The 13722-nt window shown below is 49.1% G+C and overlaps 1 protein-coding gene across 1 annotated transcript; it reads left to right on the forward strand.

Moving 5' to 3' along the window:
• The first annotated feature begins 30 nt into the window (after positions 1 to 30).
• Positions 31 to 13710, forward strand: AAAS (aladin WD repeat nucleoporin). The gene is made up of 16 exons (XM_010373924.2): positions 31 to 315; positions 873 to 1000; positions 6024 to 6079; positions 6384 to 6475; positions 6670 to 6716; positions 6960 to 7058; positions 7368 to 7511; positions 11426 to 11546; positions 11866 to 11990; positions 12128 to 12188; positions 12333 to 12423; positions 12640 to 12733; positions 12819 to 12886; positions 13035 to 13116; positions 13235 to 13319; positions 13451 to 13710. Exons 1-16 carry the CDS (start codon positions 193 to 195, stop codon positions 13673 to 13675), a joined length of 1641 nt encoding a protein of 546 aa, XP_010372226.2. The 5' UTR covers positions 31 to 192; the 3' UTR covers positions 13676 to 13710.
• Positions 13711 to 13722: the final 12 nt, after the last annotated feature.

Consider the following 13722-nt stretch of genomic DNA (forward strand, 5'->3'; position numbering starts at 1 on the left):
CCCGGGACCGCTTACTCGTCCTTCTTTCCTGTCAAGTCTTTTCTTCACTTCCGTCGAGCGCCGCCTCGCCGTTTGTCCCTTGCGGCTACCCGTCCGCATACGAATCTAGCCCGGGAACCGAGTTTCGGGAGGGCGGTCTGTGCCGTTCCGGCCAGGAGTTTGCCGACTCTAGACGTCCTGCGAACCGGCAAGATGTGCTCCCTGGGGTTGTTCCCTCCTCCACCGCCTCGGGGTCAAGTCACCCTATATGAGCACAATAACGAACTGGTGACGGGCAGTAGCTATGAGAGCCCTCCCCCCGACTTCCGGGGCCAGGTGGCCAGGGCGAGGAGGGAGGGGACCTGCAGGCATGGGGGCGGAGTCGGGGAGAATTGGAGAAGGGAGGCAGTGTGACAGGGGCAGGGTCGCAGAGTCTGGTGGACTGGAAACAGCTTGGCCCCGGCAGGAGAATAGAAGGGCTGGAATCTGTTTTAGGGCAGGGATTGGAGTATAAGGGGGGGTTAAGGAGCTGTGGAGGAGTCCTAGAGGGAATGGAGAGAATGAGGGAGAACTGTCTAAAAGTTGGGGACGGTATCTGGGGAGGATCAGAAAGGTACAACTTGGAACTTTTTTTCCGTGGTGTACCTGGGAAGGACAAGGAAGGGAAACTGATATTTACTGAGCGTTTGTTATGTAAGAAAGAGAATGAGTCAGGTGTTTTCTAAAAATGTTCTATGGTTTCATAATCACAACCCTGTGAAATATTATTCTAGTTGCACAGATACGGGAGCTAAGACTTATTTCCCATACTCACAAGTGTTAGCTTTGTGGAAACGGAAAACCGACCTCTGGAATCTTGACTCACCATCACACCCCTCGCTTTTGTGCTATAGTGGATCAATCTTCCTGTCCTACACCTGACCAAGGATCCCCTAAAGACCCCTGGAAGGCTGGACCATGGCACAAGAACTGCCTTCATCCATCACCGGGAGCAAGTGTGGAAGAGATGCATCAACATTTGGTGAGGCATGGCAAAGCGTTTTCTGGGTCATAGTCTGCAGATCCTGGAAAATGAGTCACCACTCTTTACCTTGGGGTGTTCTTGAAAAGACTTATTCAGGCTGTCTCCATGAGGGCTGTATATCTTAAATCATATGAAATTTTTAGTCCTTATTGTAGAAATCAAATGCTCAATAAATATCAGGTTCCCTTCCTTGCCCTTCCCAGGAACACTATGGAAAAAGTACTTCTATTTAATCTCTAGTAACTTGCTTTGCTTTCTGGCTTGATTAGGTGAACCTGCTCCCTGCCCCCACCTCATGTCATTAACACTTCTGAGCTTTTACCTAAAGCTCAGCAAGATTAGATATAAGGTTGCATTGAATAATCTACATAGGTCATCCACTTTGCACTTGTAGGAGTGGAGCCACACTACCTGGTTTCATTTTCTTTTCTTTTCTTTTTTTTAAGATGGAGTTTCACTCTTGTTGCCCAGGCTGGAGTGCAGTGGCACGATCTCAGCTCACTGCAACCTCTGCCTCCCAGGTTCAAGCGACTCTCCTGCCTCAGTCTCCCTAGTAGCTAGGATTACAGGCATGTGCCACCACGCCCAGCTAATTTTGTATTTTTAGTAGAGATGGGATTTCTCCATGTTGGTCAGCCTGGTCTTGAACTCCCGACCTCAGATTATCTGCCTGCCTCGGCCTCCCAAAGTGGGATTACAGCCGTGAGCCACCGCGCTGGCTCATTTTCTTTTTTTTGAGACAGAGTCTTGCTGTGTTGCCAGGCTGGAGTGCGGTAGTACAATCTCAGCTCACTGCAACCTCCGCCTCTCAGGTTCAGGTTCAAGCAATTCCCCTGCCTCAGCCTCCCGAGTGGCTGGGACTATAGGCACGTGCCACCACGCCCAGCTAATTTTTGTATTTTAGTAGAGGTGGGATTTCACCATGTTGGCCAGGCTGGTCTGGCCTCCTGATCTCAGGTAATCTGCCTGCCTTGGCCTCCCAAAGTGCTGAGATTACAGCTGTGAGTCACTGCACCTGGACCTATTAATGGCATATATAAATCCCTTTAAGGATTATTTATGCCAGGCACAGTGACTCATGCCTATAATCCTAGCACTTTGGTAGGCTGAGGCTGGCAGATTGCTTGGGCTCTGTGGTTCGAGACAAGCCTGGGGAACATGGCGAAACCATGTTCTTTTCTCTACAAGAAAAGTACGAAAATTAGCCGGGTATGGTGGAATGCACCTTTAGTCCCAGCTACTCAGGAGGCTTATGTATAGGAGGATTGCTTGAGCCTGGGAGGTGGAGGTTGCAATGAGCCAAGATTGTGCCAGTGCAGTGGCACTGAGTGAGACCTTGTCTCAAAAAAATAAAAAAAAAAGTTAATATTTTATTAATACCATTACTATTTATAGGACGAATTCCTAGAAGTTAAGTTGCTGGTTCAGAGGGTATGTTCATCTGTAATTTGTGAGCTGTTCCAAATAGTCCTCTGTCAAAATTGTACATGTATATGTTCCCACCAGCAGTGTATGAGAGTGCCTGTTTTCCAATACGTGCTGTTAAGCTTTGATCTTTGGTACTTTAGTACAGTTTAATGGGCATGTGTGTGTGAAGTTGAACATCAGTTTGTTGAAAATCCATTCATTCCCAGGCTCCTTCTTGTCTCCTGCTTCTGCAGCTGCTGCTTCTCAGGCTTTTTGGTGGCTCCTCTTCCTAATGTCCCTTGAATGTTGGTGTTTTTGGGGCTAGATTTCCAGTCGATGCATCAGACCTGGTGTTCACTTGTTTGTCAAATTATCCTGCTTGAGTATTTCAGACTTCATATATTCAGTATGCTCAAATCCAGTCTCTTTATTTCTCTCTCCAAATTTGCTTCCCTGGATGGTTCACTTTAAGGAATGATCATATTACTCATTCAGAAAAAAGTGGTTTGAGTGTAGGTTCTGGGGTAGATAGATAGTTGAATCCTGACTACTTTCTACTTAGATTACCTTGTTCATATTAATTAACCTCTTCACACCTTTGTTGTCTCATCTAAAAATGCAGTGATAGGCTGGGCGCGGAGGCTCACGCCTGTAATCCCAGCACTTTGGGACGCCAAGGCAGGTGTATCACTTGAGGTCAGGAGTTCGAGACCAGCCTGGCCAATGTGGTGAAACTCCGTCTGTAATCCTAATTACTCAGGAGGCTGAGGCACAAGAATTGCTTGCACCCAGGAGGTAGAGGTTGCAGTGAGCCGAGTGCACACCACTGCACTTCAGCCTGGGTGACAAAGTGAGACTCCGTCTTACATACACACGCACACTGAAACCATGTCTCTACAAAAAATTTAAAAATTAGCTTGGCATGATGGTGTGTGCCTGTAGTCTCAGCTCCTCCAGAGGCTGAGGTAGGAATACCTGAGTGCAGGAGGTTGAGGCTGCAGCAAGCCATGATGGTAATACTGCACTCCAGCCTGGGTGACAGAGCAAGACCCTGTCTCAATAAAATAAAAATAAATGCAGTGATAACAATACCTATCTTGTAGAATTGTCATAATGGCTTGATTAGTTCATGTGAGGCACCTAGTCCAGAGCTGGCACATTGTAAGCGTATTAGCTGATGTAATTATTACCTAGGTGTTTTTCTTGTGTTGATTGCTCTTTCCTTTACTAATGTCTGATTAGTCTTCACATCTTGTTCATGCTACTTCCTAAGTCTCTCAAATCTCTCCTTTTCTTCATCCCACCAGTTCAGGCCACTTTCACCTTTTTCCTAGATTCCTGAAGTAGATTCTTTTTTGTTTTTTTGAGACAGAGTCTCACTCTGTCACCCAGGCTGGAGTGCAATGGCGTGATCTTGGCTCACTACAACCTCTGCCTCCCAGGTTCAAGCAATTCTTTTGCCTCAGCCTCTGGAGTAGCTGGGACTACAGATGCACACCACAATGCCTGGCTAATTTTTTTTTTTTTTTTTGAGATGGAGTCTTACTCTGTTGCCCTTGCTAGAGTGCAGTGGCATGATCTTGCTCACTGCAGGCTCCGCCTCCTGGGTTCACGCCATTCTTCTGCTTCAGCCTCCCAAGTCGCTGGGACTACAGGCGCCCACCACCATGCCCGGCTAATTTTTTCTATTTTTAGTAGAGATGGGGTTTCACCGTGTTAGCCAGGATGGTTTCGATCTCCTGACCTCGTGATCCGCCCGTCTTGGCCTCCCAAAGTGCTGGGATTACAGGCTTGAGCCACCGCGCCTGGCCAATTTTTGTATTTTTTTTTTTTTTTTTTTTTTTGAGACGGAGTCTGGCTCTGTTGCCCAGGCTGGAGTGCAGTGGCCGGATCTCAGCTCACTGCAAGCTCCGCCTCCTGGGTTTACGCCATTCTCCTGCCTCAGCCTCCCGAGTAGCTGGGACTACAGGTGCCCGCCAACTCGCCCGGCTAGTTTTTTGTATTTTTTAGTAGAGAGGGGGTTTCACCGTGTTAGCCAGGATGGTCTCAATCTCCTGACCTCGTGATCCGCCCGTCTTGGCCTCCCAAAGTGCTGGAATTACAGGGTTGAGCCACCGCGCCCGGCCCAATTTTTGTATTTTTAATAGAGATGGAGTTTCACCATCTTGACCAGGTTGATCTCGAACTCCTGACCTTGTGATCTGCCTGCCTTGGCCTCCCAGCATGCTGGGATTACAGGCGTGAGCCACTGCACCTGGCCCTGAAGTAGATTCTTTTTTTTTTTTTTTGAGACGGAGTCTCGCTCTGTCGCCCCGGCTGGAGTGCAGTGGCCGGATCTTGGCTCACTGCAAGCTCCATCTCCCGGGTTAATGCCATTCTCCTGCCTCAGCCTCCCCAGTAGCTGGGACTACAGGCGCCCGCCACCTCGCCCGGCCAGTTTTTTTTTTTTGTATTTTTTTAGTAGAGACGGGGTTTCACCGGGTTAGCCAGGATGGTCTCGATCTCCTGACCTCGTGATCCGCCCGTCTCGGCCTCCCAAAGTGCTGGGATTACAGGCTTGAGCCACCGTGCCCGGCCTGTAGATTCTTAACTGATTTATTTTTCTCTTATTATTATTATTTTTTGAGATGGCATCTTGCTCTGTTGCCCAGCGTGGAGTGCAGTGGTGCAAACATGGAACACGGCTCACTGCATCATCAGCCCCCAGGGGCTCAAGTGATGCACCCTCCTCAGCCTCCGCAGTAGCTGGGACTACAGGTGTGTGCCACCATACCTGGCTACGTTTTGTATTTTTTTGTAGAGACAGCATTTCTCTATGTTGCCTAGGCTGGTCTCAAGCTCTTGAGCTCAGGTGATCCTCCTGCCTTGGCCTCTGAAAGTGCTAGGATTACGGGTGTGAGCCACTGCACCTGGACTTTTTCTATTTTTTCTCTTTTTTTTTTTTTCTGTGAGACGAAGTCTCACTCTGTCGCCCATGCTGGAGTGCAGTGGCATGATGTCAGCTCACTGCAACCTCCGCCTCCTGGGTTCAGACGATTCTCCTGCCTCAGCCTCCTCAGTAGCTGGGATTATAGGCACGCACCACCACGCTTGGCAAATTTTTATATTTTTATTAGAGATGGGGTTTCACCATGTTGGCCAGGATAGTCTCGATCTCTTGACCTTGTGATCTGCCCACCTCGGCCTCCTAAAGTGCTGGGATTACAGGTATGAGCCACTGCGCCCATCCTGGTCTTTTCTATTCTTATCACTCTCTAATCTGCAGCCAGATTGCTCTTTCTAAAATGCTGCTGTGTGATCTGTTTATTCCTCTCCTTAGAACCCTTCCATGGCTTTCCATTCACTGTCTTAGAGCAAGTCCCATCTCCTTAACCTGCTCACAAAGCCCAAAAGTCCTCTGAGGCTTGGTTGCCTCATCCGTAAATGTTTAGAATCTCTTTCAGATTTGTGAGATACGTAAATGAAAGGACAACATGTAGAGTGCCTGGTACATAGTTGGCATTCATTAAATGTGTCTGTGTTTTTAATACATGTGTATTGAATGACTGAATGAAACTGGTAGAGGGGGACACCGGATCAGAGAAATCTGACCCACATTTTCCTCCCTTATCAGGCGTGATGTGGGCCTTTTTGGTGTGCTAAATGAAATTGCAAACTCAGAAGAAGAGGGTAAGTATTTTTCTCTCCAGCCTTCCCTCGTTTTGTGGTTATCTTCCCCTCCATATTCTTGAACTCACCTGACACCTGTTGGCCCAGCCTCTTTTAGCTCTATTTTTCCTGTCATCTTCTCTCCTCTGCCTACCCAAATAACCCAGAGTGGGTGTCCAGAGTGGGTGTCCAGAGTGGGATGTTGAGAGTACTTACTGGGCAGAAGGACCTGGGGAGTGCCTGTCCTTCCTTGTCTTTCACCTAGAGGGTACCTGGTAAGAGGCCTGTGAATGGTTTAATCAGAGCTGCTTCCTCAACCCTACAGTGTTTGAGTGGGTGAAGACGGCATCCGGCTGGGCCCTGGCACTCTGTCGATGGGCCTCTTCCCTCCATGGGTCCCTGTTCCCCCATCTGTCTGTAAGTTTGGCTTCCTCCCCAGCCCTCTGCAGTTGCTGCGTCCCCATCCTACTGTGCCCCCATTCCTATACTTGCAGGTCAGGGTTGGGTGTGATGACTTCAGAAGGTAGGAGTGGTCCAGCTCCCCGGTAGGAATATTGAGGGGATGGGCTCCTTTTGCCCCAGTGTGTCCTCTGTCTGCCTTGTTCCTACAGCTCAGGAGTGAAGATCTGATTGCTGAATTTGCCCAAGTCACAAATTGGTGAGTGCACAAGCCCTGGAGCTTTGTGGGAAGGAAGTCCTGAACCTCGAAAATTCCTCTGGGGAGAAGGCAAAGACTCCTACTCCTTTTCTGATTGCTCACCATGTTCTCATTCCTTCTGTCCCCCCAAAAGAGAATACAAGAAAAAGTAGAAAAAAACCATGTTCTTACTGGAAATGAATGTGAGCTTCTGGTCTAGGGTAGGGGTAGGTGCAGGAACTCTTCATGTTAACCCTTCCTTAGGTCCAGCTGCTGCTTGCGTGTCTTTGCGTGGCACCCCCACACCAACAAGTTTGCAGTGGCCCTGCTAGATGACTCAGTCCGTGTGTATAATGCCAGCAGGTGTGTGTGGAGACACCAGGTGGGCTCTGACTTGTCAATATCATCTTCCCTTGCCAGCGTTGGTCCCGGAAAGTCCTGTAGTTCTTGAACCTGGTTCATAGGGCTCCTTCCAGAACTGGGATCAGGGAAACTCGATAACTGGATATGTGCTTTTTCTAGACCTAACCTTTATCCCCTCCTGTCCTATAGTGCCCCTGGCCCCTAGATGAATCCTCCTTCTTCTCTCTGACTTTCCCTCCTTAACTGCACTCTGGTCGCTGGAGCCTTAGTGTTCCTGCCTTGACTCAGTTTCCTATCCCTTCACCCTAGCACCATAGTCCCCTCCCTGAAGCACCGGCTGCAGCGAAATGTGGCGGCTCTGGCCTGGAAACCCCTTAGTGCCTCTGTCTTGGCTGTGGCCTGCCAGAGCTGCATTCTCATCTGGACCCTGGACCCTACCTCCTTGTCTACCCGGTAAGTCTTAGTAGCCTGTCTTACCTTGGCCTGAGAGTTACGCAATGCTAGGCATGGTGGATGGTGAGGAGGTCTGAAAGGAGAAGTTCTTTGTCCTCACAGCGCTTCCCAGGACTGTGGGAAAAGCAGATGTAAGATCAAGGTGGGTTGCTGAGAATACTCTAATCTGGAGAAAGAGACAGAACTAGGGGCTTTTTGGATTGTGGGGACAATGTGTCTGTGGGTTATGGGGTGGAAAGACTGTCTTTCAGAGGACTATCAGGAGACTTAAAGGAAATGTGAAGAAAATTAGTGCTGATAAGATCAGAAACTAATGAAATTAGAAAAAGCATACCTGTGAGAACTAACTAAAAATAAAACCAGAAATTGGTTCTTTAAATTATGAATAAGCTGGGCGCTGTGGCTCATGCCTGTAATTCCAACACTTTGGACTGTGGAGGCAGGTGGATCAGCTGAGGTCAGGAGTTCGAGACCAGCCTGGCCAACATGTCACTACTAAAAATACAAAAATTGGCCGAGCATGGTGGCTCACGTCTGTAATCCCAGCACTTTGGGAGGCCGAGGCGGGCGGATCACAAGGTCAGGAGATCGAGACCATCGTGGCTAACACGGTGAAACCCCATCTCTACTAAAAATAATAAAATAAACTGGGCGTGGTGGCGCTCGCTTGTAGTCTCAGCTACTCGGCAGGCTGAGGCAGGAGAGTCACTTGAACCTGGGAGGCAGAGGTTGCAATGAGCCGAGATTGCGCCACCGTACTCCAGCCTGGGCAACAGAGCAAGACTGTCTCAAAAAACAAAGTGTGTATGTGTGTGTGTGTATATATATATATAGATATATGAATAAAGAAGAAAACCTTTTGGTCAGCCTAATTAAGGAGAAAAAGAAAACCAAAGTATACTATTTTCAGAAGTGGAAAGATATAGATATGGTAGAAAATAGAATTATAAAAGAGTATTATGGACATGTTTAGGCCAACAAATTTGAAAATCTGAAGGAAATGTTTGATTTCTTTTTTTGTTTGTTTGAGATGGAGTCTCGCTCTGTTGTTCAGGCTGGAGTGTAGTGGCGTGATCTTGGCTCACTGCAGTCTCAGCCTCCCGGGTTCAAGTGATTCTTCCACCTCAGCATCCCGAGTAGCTGGGACTACAGGCGTGTGCTAGCTAATTTTTGTATTTTTATTAGAGAGAGGGTTTCACCATATTGGCCAGGCTGGTCTTGAACTCCTGACCTTGTGATCTGCCCGCCTTGGCTTCCCAAAGGGCTGGGATTATAGGAGTGAGCCACTGCGCCCTGTGGAAATGTTTGATTTTCTAGCAAAATGCAAGTTACCAAAGTGGATTGTAGAAGAAAATAATGATTTTTTTTTTTTTTTTTGGGGGTGGGTCAGAGTTTCACTCTTGTTGCCCAGGCTGGATGGAGTGCAATGGCACAATCTCGGCTCACTGCAACCTCTTCCTCCCGGGTTCAAGGGATTCTCCTCTTGACCTCGTGATCCGCCTGCCTCAGCATCCCGAAGTGCTGGGATTATAGGCATGAGTCACTGCGCCCGGCCTGTCCTCCCTTTTTTTGTTGCAGGATCTATCCTGATTTATTTTTATAAAGCTAATGTAACACTAATACCTAAATCTTGACAGTAGGTACTATAAGAAAAAAATACGTAATCACAGATTTTTTTTCTTTTTTCTTTTTGAGATGGAATCTCACTCTGTCACCCAGGCTGGAGGGCAAGTGGCACAATCTCAGCTCACTGCAACAACTTCTGCCTCCTGGGTTCAAGCGATTCTCCTGCCTCAGCCTCCCAAGTAACTGGGACTACAGGTGCATGCCACCACAGGCCAATTTTTTATTTTTAGTAGAGGCGGGGGTTTCACCATATTGACCAGGCTGGTCTCAAACTCTTGACCTCAGGTGATCCGCCTGCCTCGGCCTCCCGAAGTGCTGGGATTTCAGGCGTGAGCCACCACACCTAGCCTTTTTTTGGTTATTTTAGAGATGGGGTTTCATTATGTTGCCCAGGCTGAAATGAAGTGATTATTCACAGACTTAGTCATCGCACATCACAGCCTTGAACACCTGGGCTCAAGTGAGCCCCTTGCCAAGTAGCTGGGACTACAGGTGCATACACCACGCCTGAAAAGTTGTTGGTTTTTTGTTTTTGTTTCTACTAAAAATACAAAAATTAGCTGGGTGTGGTGGTGTGTGCCTGTAATCCCGGCAACTCAGGAAGCTGAGGCAGGAGAATCGCTTGAACCCAGGAGGTGGAAGTTCAGTGAGCTGAGATAATGCCATTGTACTCTAGCCTGGGCGACAAGAGCGAAACTTGATTTTAAAAAAATTTTTTAAATAAATACATGAACAGGCCGGGCGCGGTGGCTCAAGCCTGTAATCCCAGCACTTTGGGAGGCCGAGACGGGCGGATCATGAGGTCAGGAGATCGAGACCATCCTGGCTAACACGGTGAAACCCCGTCTCTACTAAAAATACAAAAACTAGCCGGGCGAGGTGGCGGGCGCCTGTAGTCCCAGCTACTAGGGAGGCTGAGGCAGGAGAATGGCGTAAACCCAGGAGGCGGAGCTTGCAGTGAGCTGAGATCCGGCCACTGCACTCCAGTCCGGGCGACAGAGCGAGACTCCGCCTCAAAAAAAAAAAAAAAAAAAAAAAAAAAAAATAAATAAATAAATACATGAACAAAAAACAAAGCCAGGCACGTGATGGCTCATGGGTGTAATTCCAGCACTTTGGGAGGCTGAGGCAGATGGATCACTTGAGCCTAGGAGTTTGAGACTAGCTTGGGCAACATAGACACTGTCTATACAAAAAATAAAAATGAAAAAACTAGCTGGGCGTGGTGGTGTACATCTGTAGTCCTTGCTACTTTAGAGGCTGAGGCTGAGGCAGGAGCCTCAGGAGTTTGAGGCTGCAGTGTGCTATGACCGTGCCACTGCACTCCAGCCTGGAGTGTGAACCGCCATGCCTGGCCCAGGAGATATTTTTCACAGCATTATGTATAATAAAAAATTACAAACAAGTCAAATGTCCATTTGTAGAGGCAGGACTGAATAGATTATAGTTCATCTATTGAGTGGTATACAGTGGAGCCACCGAAAAGAATGAGATGAATCTGAACCCACCTGCAAAGGCAGCTGTGATTTATTGTAAAGTTCGAGAGAATTAAATTGTACATCTGTGACTAAGACTTCACTGGAGCTGAAGGTGGTTATAGTTAGGTAGAAAGAGAAGGTGGCGTTAATTCAGGTAGTAGCCTTCATCTGTCAGGCCAGGCACATGACTCTGGAAATACACAGCTGACACACAGCTGCAGACACATGGCAGGCGCCGTCAGGTAGTTCCCTGCTGGTGATGGAGGCTGAGACACATGCACCATCTTTATGATAAGCAGCAAACGCAGGAGTGCAGAGGTGGGAGGCGCTCTGATAAGGCAAGGCAGGAGGGCTGTTTCGGAGCACAGGGTGTGTTCTGAGGAGTGTTAGATAACTCTGGAGAGAAAAGGTTGGAACCTTGAAGTAATGTCATAGATTATCCCTGCATGGATGGATGGCCAGGCTGGATGGCCTGTGGGCAGATAGCTGTGTTCTGGGGTGGGGCCTAATACCGCCCCAGGGCAGTACCTTCTAGGTTTCTGGTTAGGTTTTGCCTCCTCATGGCCTATCGTGGAAGCACTCTTTTTCACCCTGGCCTGAGATCTTGCAAATCACCTCTTCTCTGTTGACCTGCTCATGATTTGGCCTTTTTTCCCCTTCGCTGTTTGTGTTTTTCTTTTAACTTCCACAATCCTTATTCCTTTTTCCCAACCATCACGATAGGAGGTGTTAGCAGGAGGCAAATAAATAGAATTTTGGGGATGGCTTCTTGTCATCTCCTGACTCCACATCCTCTATGTTCCCCTCCAGACCCTCTTCTGGCTGTGCCCAAGTGCTGTCTCACCCTGGGCATACACCTGTTACCAGCTTAGCTTGGGCCCCCAGTGGGGGGCGGCTGCTCTCAGCTTCACCCGTGGATGCTGCTATCCGAGTGAGTGGGTCCCTGCCCCTCATGTGCATTTCAGTCCTGGCAAAAGCGTTCCTCACTCGGTGGTGGAAACATCTTGGGGGAAGGAGGAGGGACCTTGGTTCATTCGGTCTTAAACTTACCCAGAGAGGAGCTTTGCCATCAGACTCATGAGGTTTAAAATTCCATTCTCTGTGATTGTCAGCATGAACCTGTGCCTCTTGTTTCACAGTCCCTCTCCCGCTTCCTCTCGTTTCTGGCTCCGTGTACATTAGAGAGGCCAGCCCTCTGAGAGATGATAGGGTGCTTGAGTTTTCCCTTATCTTTTGCCCCACTCTCCTAGGTATGGGATGTCTCAACAGAGACCTGTGTCCCCCTTCCCTGGTTTCGAGGAGGTGGGGTGACCAACCTGCTCTGGTCCCCAGATGGCAGCAAAATCCTGGCTACCACTCCTTCAGCTATCTTTCGGTGAGTGGGAGGAGGATGGAGGGAGGGCAAGGACCTAGATAAAGGCACTTAGCTCCTGGAAGCTCTGTCAAGGGAGGTGGGTCGAAGTTTTAGAACTTAGAGGTCCTGAGCTATAATTTGCTTTTCTCTGGCTTAAGAGTCTGGGAGGCCCAGATGTGGACTTGTGAGAGGTGGCCTACTCTATCAGGGCGCTGTCAGGTAAGAGGGGACTCTGACTGACAGACGCTGGGGAGGAGATGATTCCAATGGGCCCCTGATGCCCCCAAGCCCGGCCACCTCTACTTTCCCTCCTGCATTCTACTGTAGACATACCTTCTCCTGCCTTTTGCTCCCTGACCCCAGACTGGCTGCTGGAGCCCAGATGGCAACCGACTGCTGTTCACTGTATTGGGAGAGCCACTGATTTACTCCCTATCTTTTCCAGAGCAATGTGGTGAGTTAGGGCAACATTTCAGTATTTGGGGTGGTCAGAGGGAGGCAGCAACCTTTGGTAAGATGCAGCTCTGAGGGATAAAGGGAAATATAGAAGCTTAGGAAATTTTGAGGTGTTGATGCCTTTGGTGAGCTGGTGGGGGACCAGCTCACCAGTTTGGTGAGCTGGTGGAGGCCTGTTTCTTGCAAGAACGTCTCTGGTCTTATCCGTCCACAGGTGAGGGAAAGGGGCGCGTTGGAGGTGCAAAGTCAGCAACAATTGTGGCAGATCTGTCTGAGACAACAATACAGACACCAGATGGTGAGGAGAGGTGAGCTGAGTGGTTGAGGGAGTAGCAGTGAAAAGCAGGTGGGAGGGACCACATTGAAACTCTCCTAACCTGTCGTCACTCACAGGCTTGGGGGAGAGGCTCATTCCATGGTCTGGGACCCCAGTGGGGAGCGTCTGGCTGTGCTCATGAAAGGTAAGAGGCAAGGATGAAGGGCTTAGCCTACAGCCATCTTCCCAATTAATCTAGTGAGGCCATGCCCTGGCCTGGAGTTCTCCTCTGCCCCTGTCCTGGGACTCTGTCTTCAGAGTTCCTCCCCTATCCCTGGATCCATTTCTTACAGGAAACCCAAGAGTACAGGATGGTAAACCAGTCATCCTCCTTTTTCGCACTCGAAACAGCCCTGTGTTTGAGCTCCTTCCCTGGTAAGTGCCATGTGGGCCCTTAGGTCTGGACTTCTCACCAGCCTTCCTGCACAAAACCCACATCCCACTACATGCAGCTCCCTTCTGCCTCCCGTTGCCTGCTCACCTTTTCTTCTAGTGGCGTTATCCAGGGGGAGCCAGGAGCCCAGCCCCAGCTCATCACTTTCCATCCTTCCTTCAACAAAGGGGCCCTGCTCAGTGTGGTGAGTGGGCCAGGCTGCTGGGGCTTCCAGGAGTTGGATGGAGAAGCTGAGGGCCTTGGCTGCTGTATGGCTTTGCCAGATGGCCCTTCTTTGGGCCCAGGCTCTGATCCTTTTCTTTCCCTTCTCTGCAGGGCTGGTCCACAGGCCGAATTGCTCACATCCCGCTATACTTTGTCAATGCCCAGTTTCCACGTTTTAGCCCAGTGCTTGGCCGGGCCCAAGAACCCCCTGCTGGGGGTGGAGGCTGTATTCATGACCTGCCCCTCTTTACTGAGACATCCCCAACCTCTACCCCTTGGGACCCTCTCCCAGGGCCACCACCTGTTCTGCCCCACTCCCCACATTCCCACCTCTAATAATAAATAAAAGTTTTCCTTTTGTTTTCCACTCAGTTACCAGTCTG

This window comes from Rhinopithecus roxellana, chromosome 10 (genome assembly GCF_007565055.1).
Source record: "Rhinopithecus roxellana isolate Shanxi Qingling chromosome 10, ASM756505v1, whole genome shotgun sequence".
Lineage (NCBI taxonomy): Eukaryota > Metazoa > Chordata > Mammalia > Primates > Cercopithecidae > Rhinopithecus > Rhinopithecus roxellana.

Excerpts from the sequence above, each read along its gene's own strand:
- AAAS (XM_010373924.2), top strand. The coding sequence starts at position 193 with ATGTGCTCCCTGGGGTTGTTCCCTCCTCCACCGCCTCGGGGTCAAGTC. Across the intron at positions 12,189-12,332 it reads CTCTATCAGGGCGCTGTCAG|ACTGGCTGCTGGAGCCCAGA; the intron begins GTAAGAGGGGAC and ends CCCTGACCCCAG. Across the intron at positions 13,117-13,234 it reads GTGTTTGAGCTCCTTCCCTG|TGGCGTTATCCAGGGGGAGC; the intron begins GTAAGTGCCATG and ends CTTTTCTTCTAG.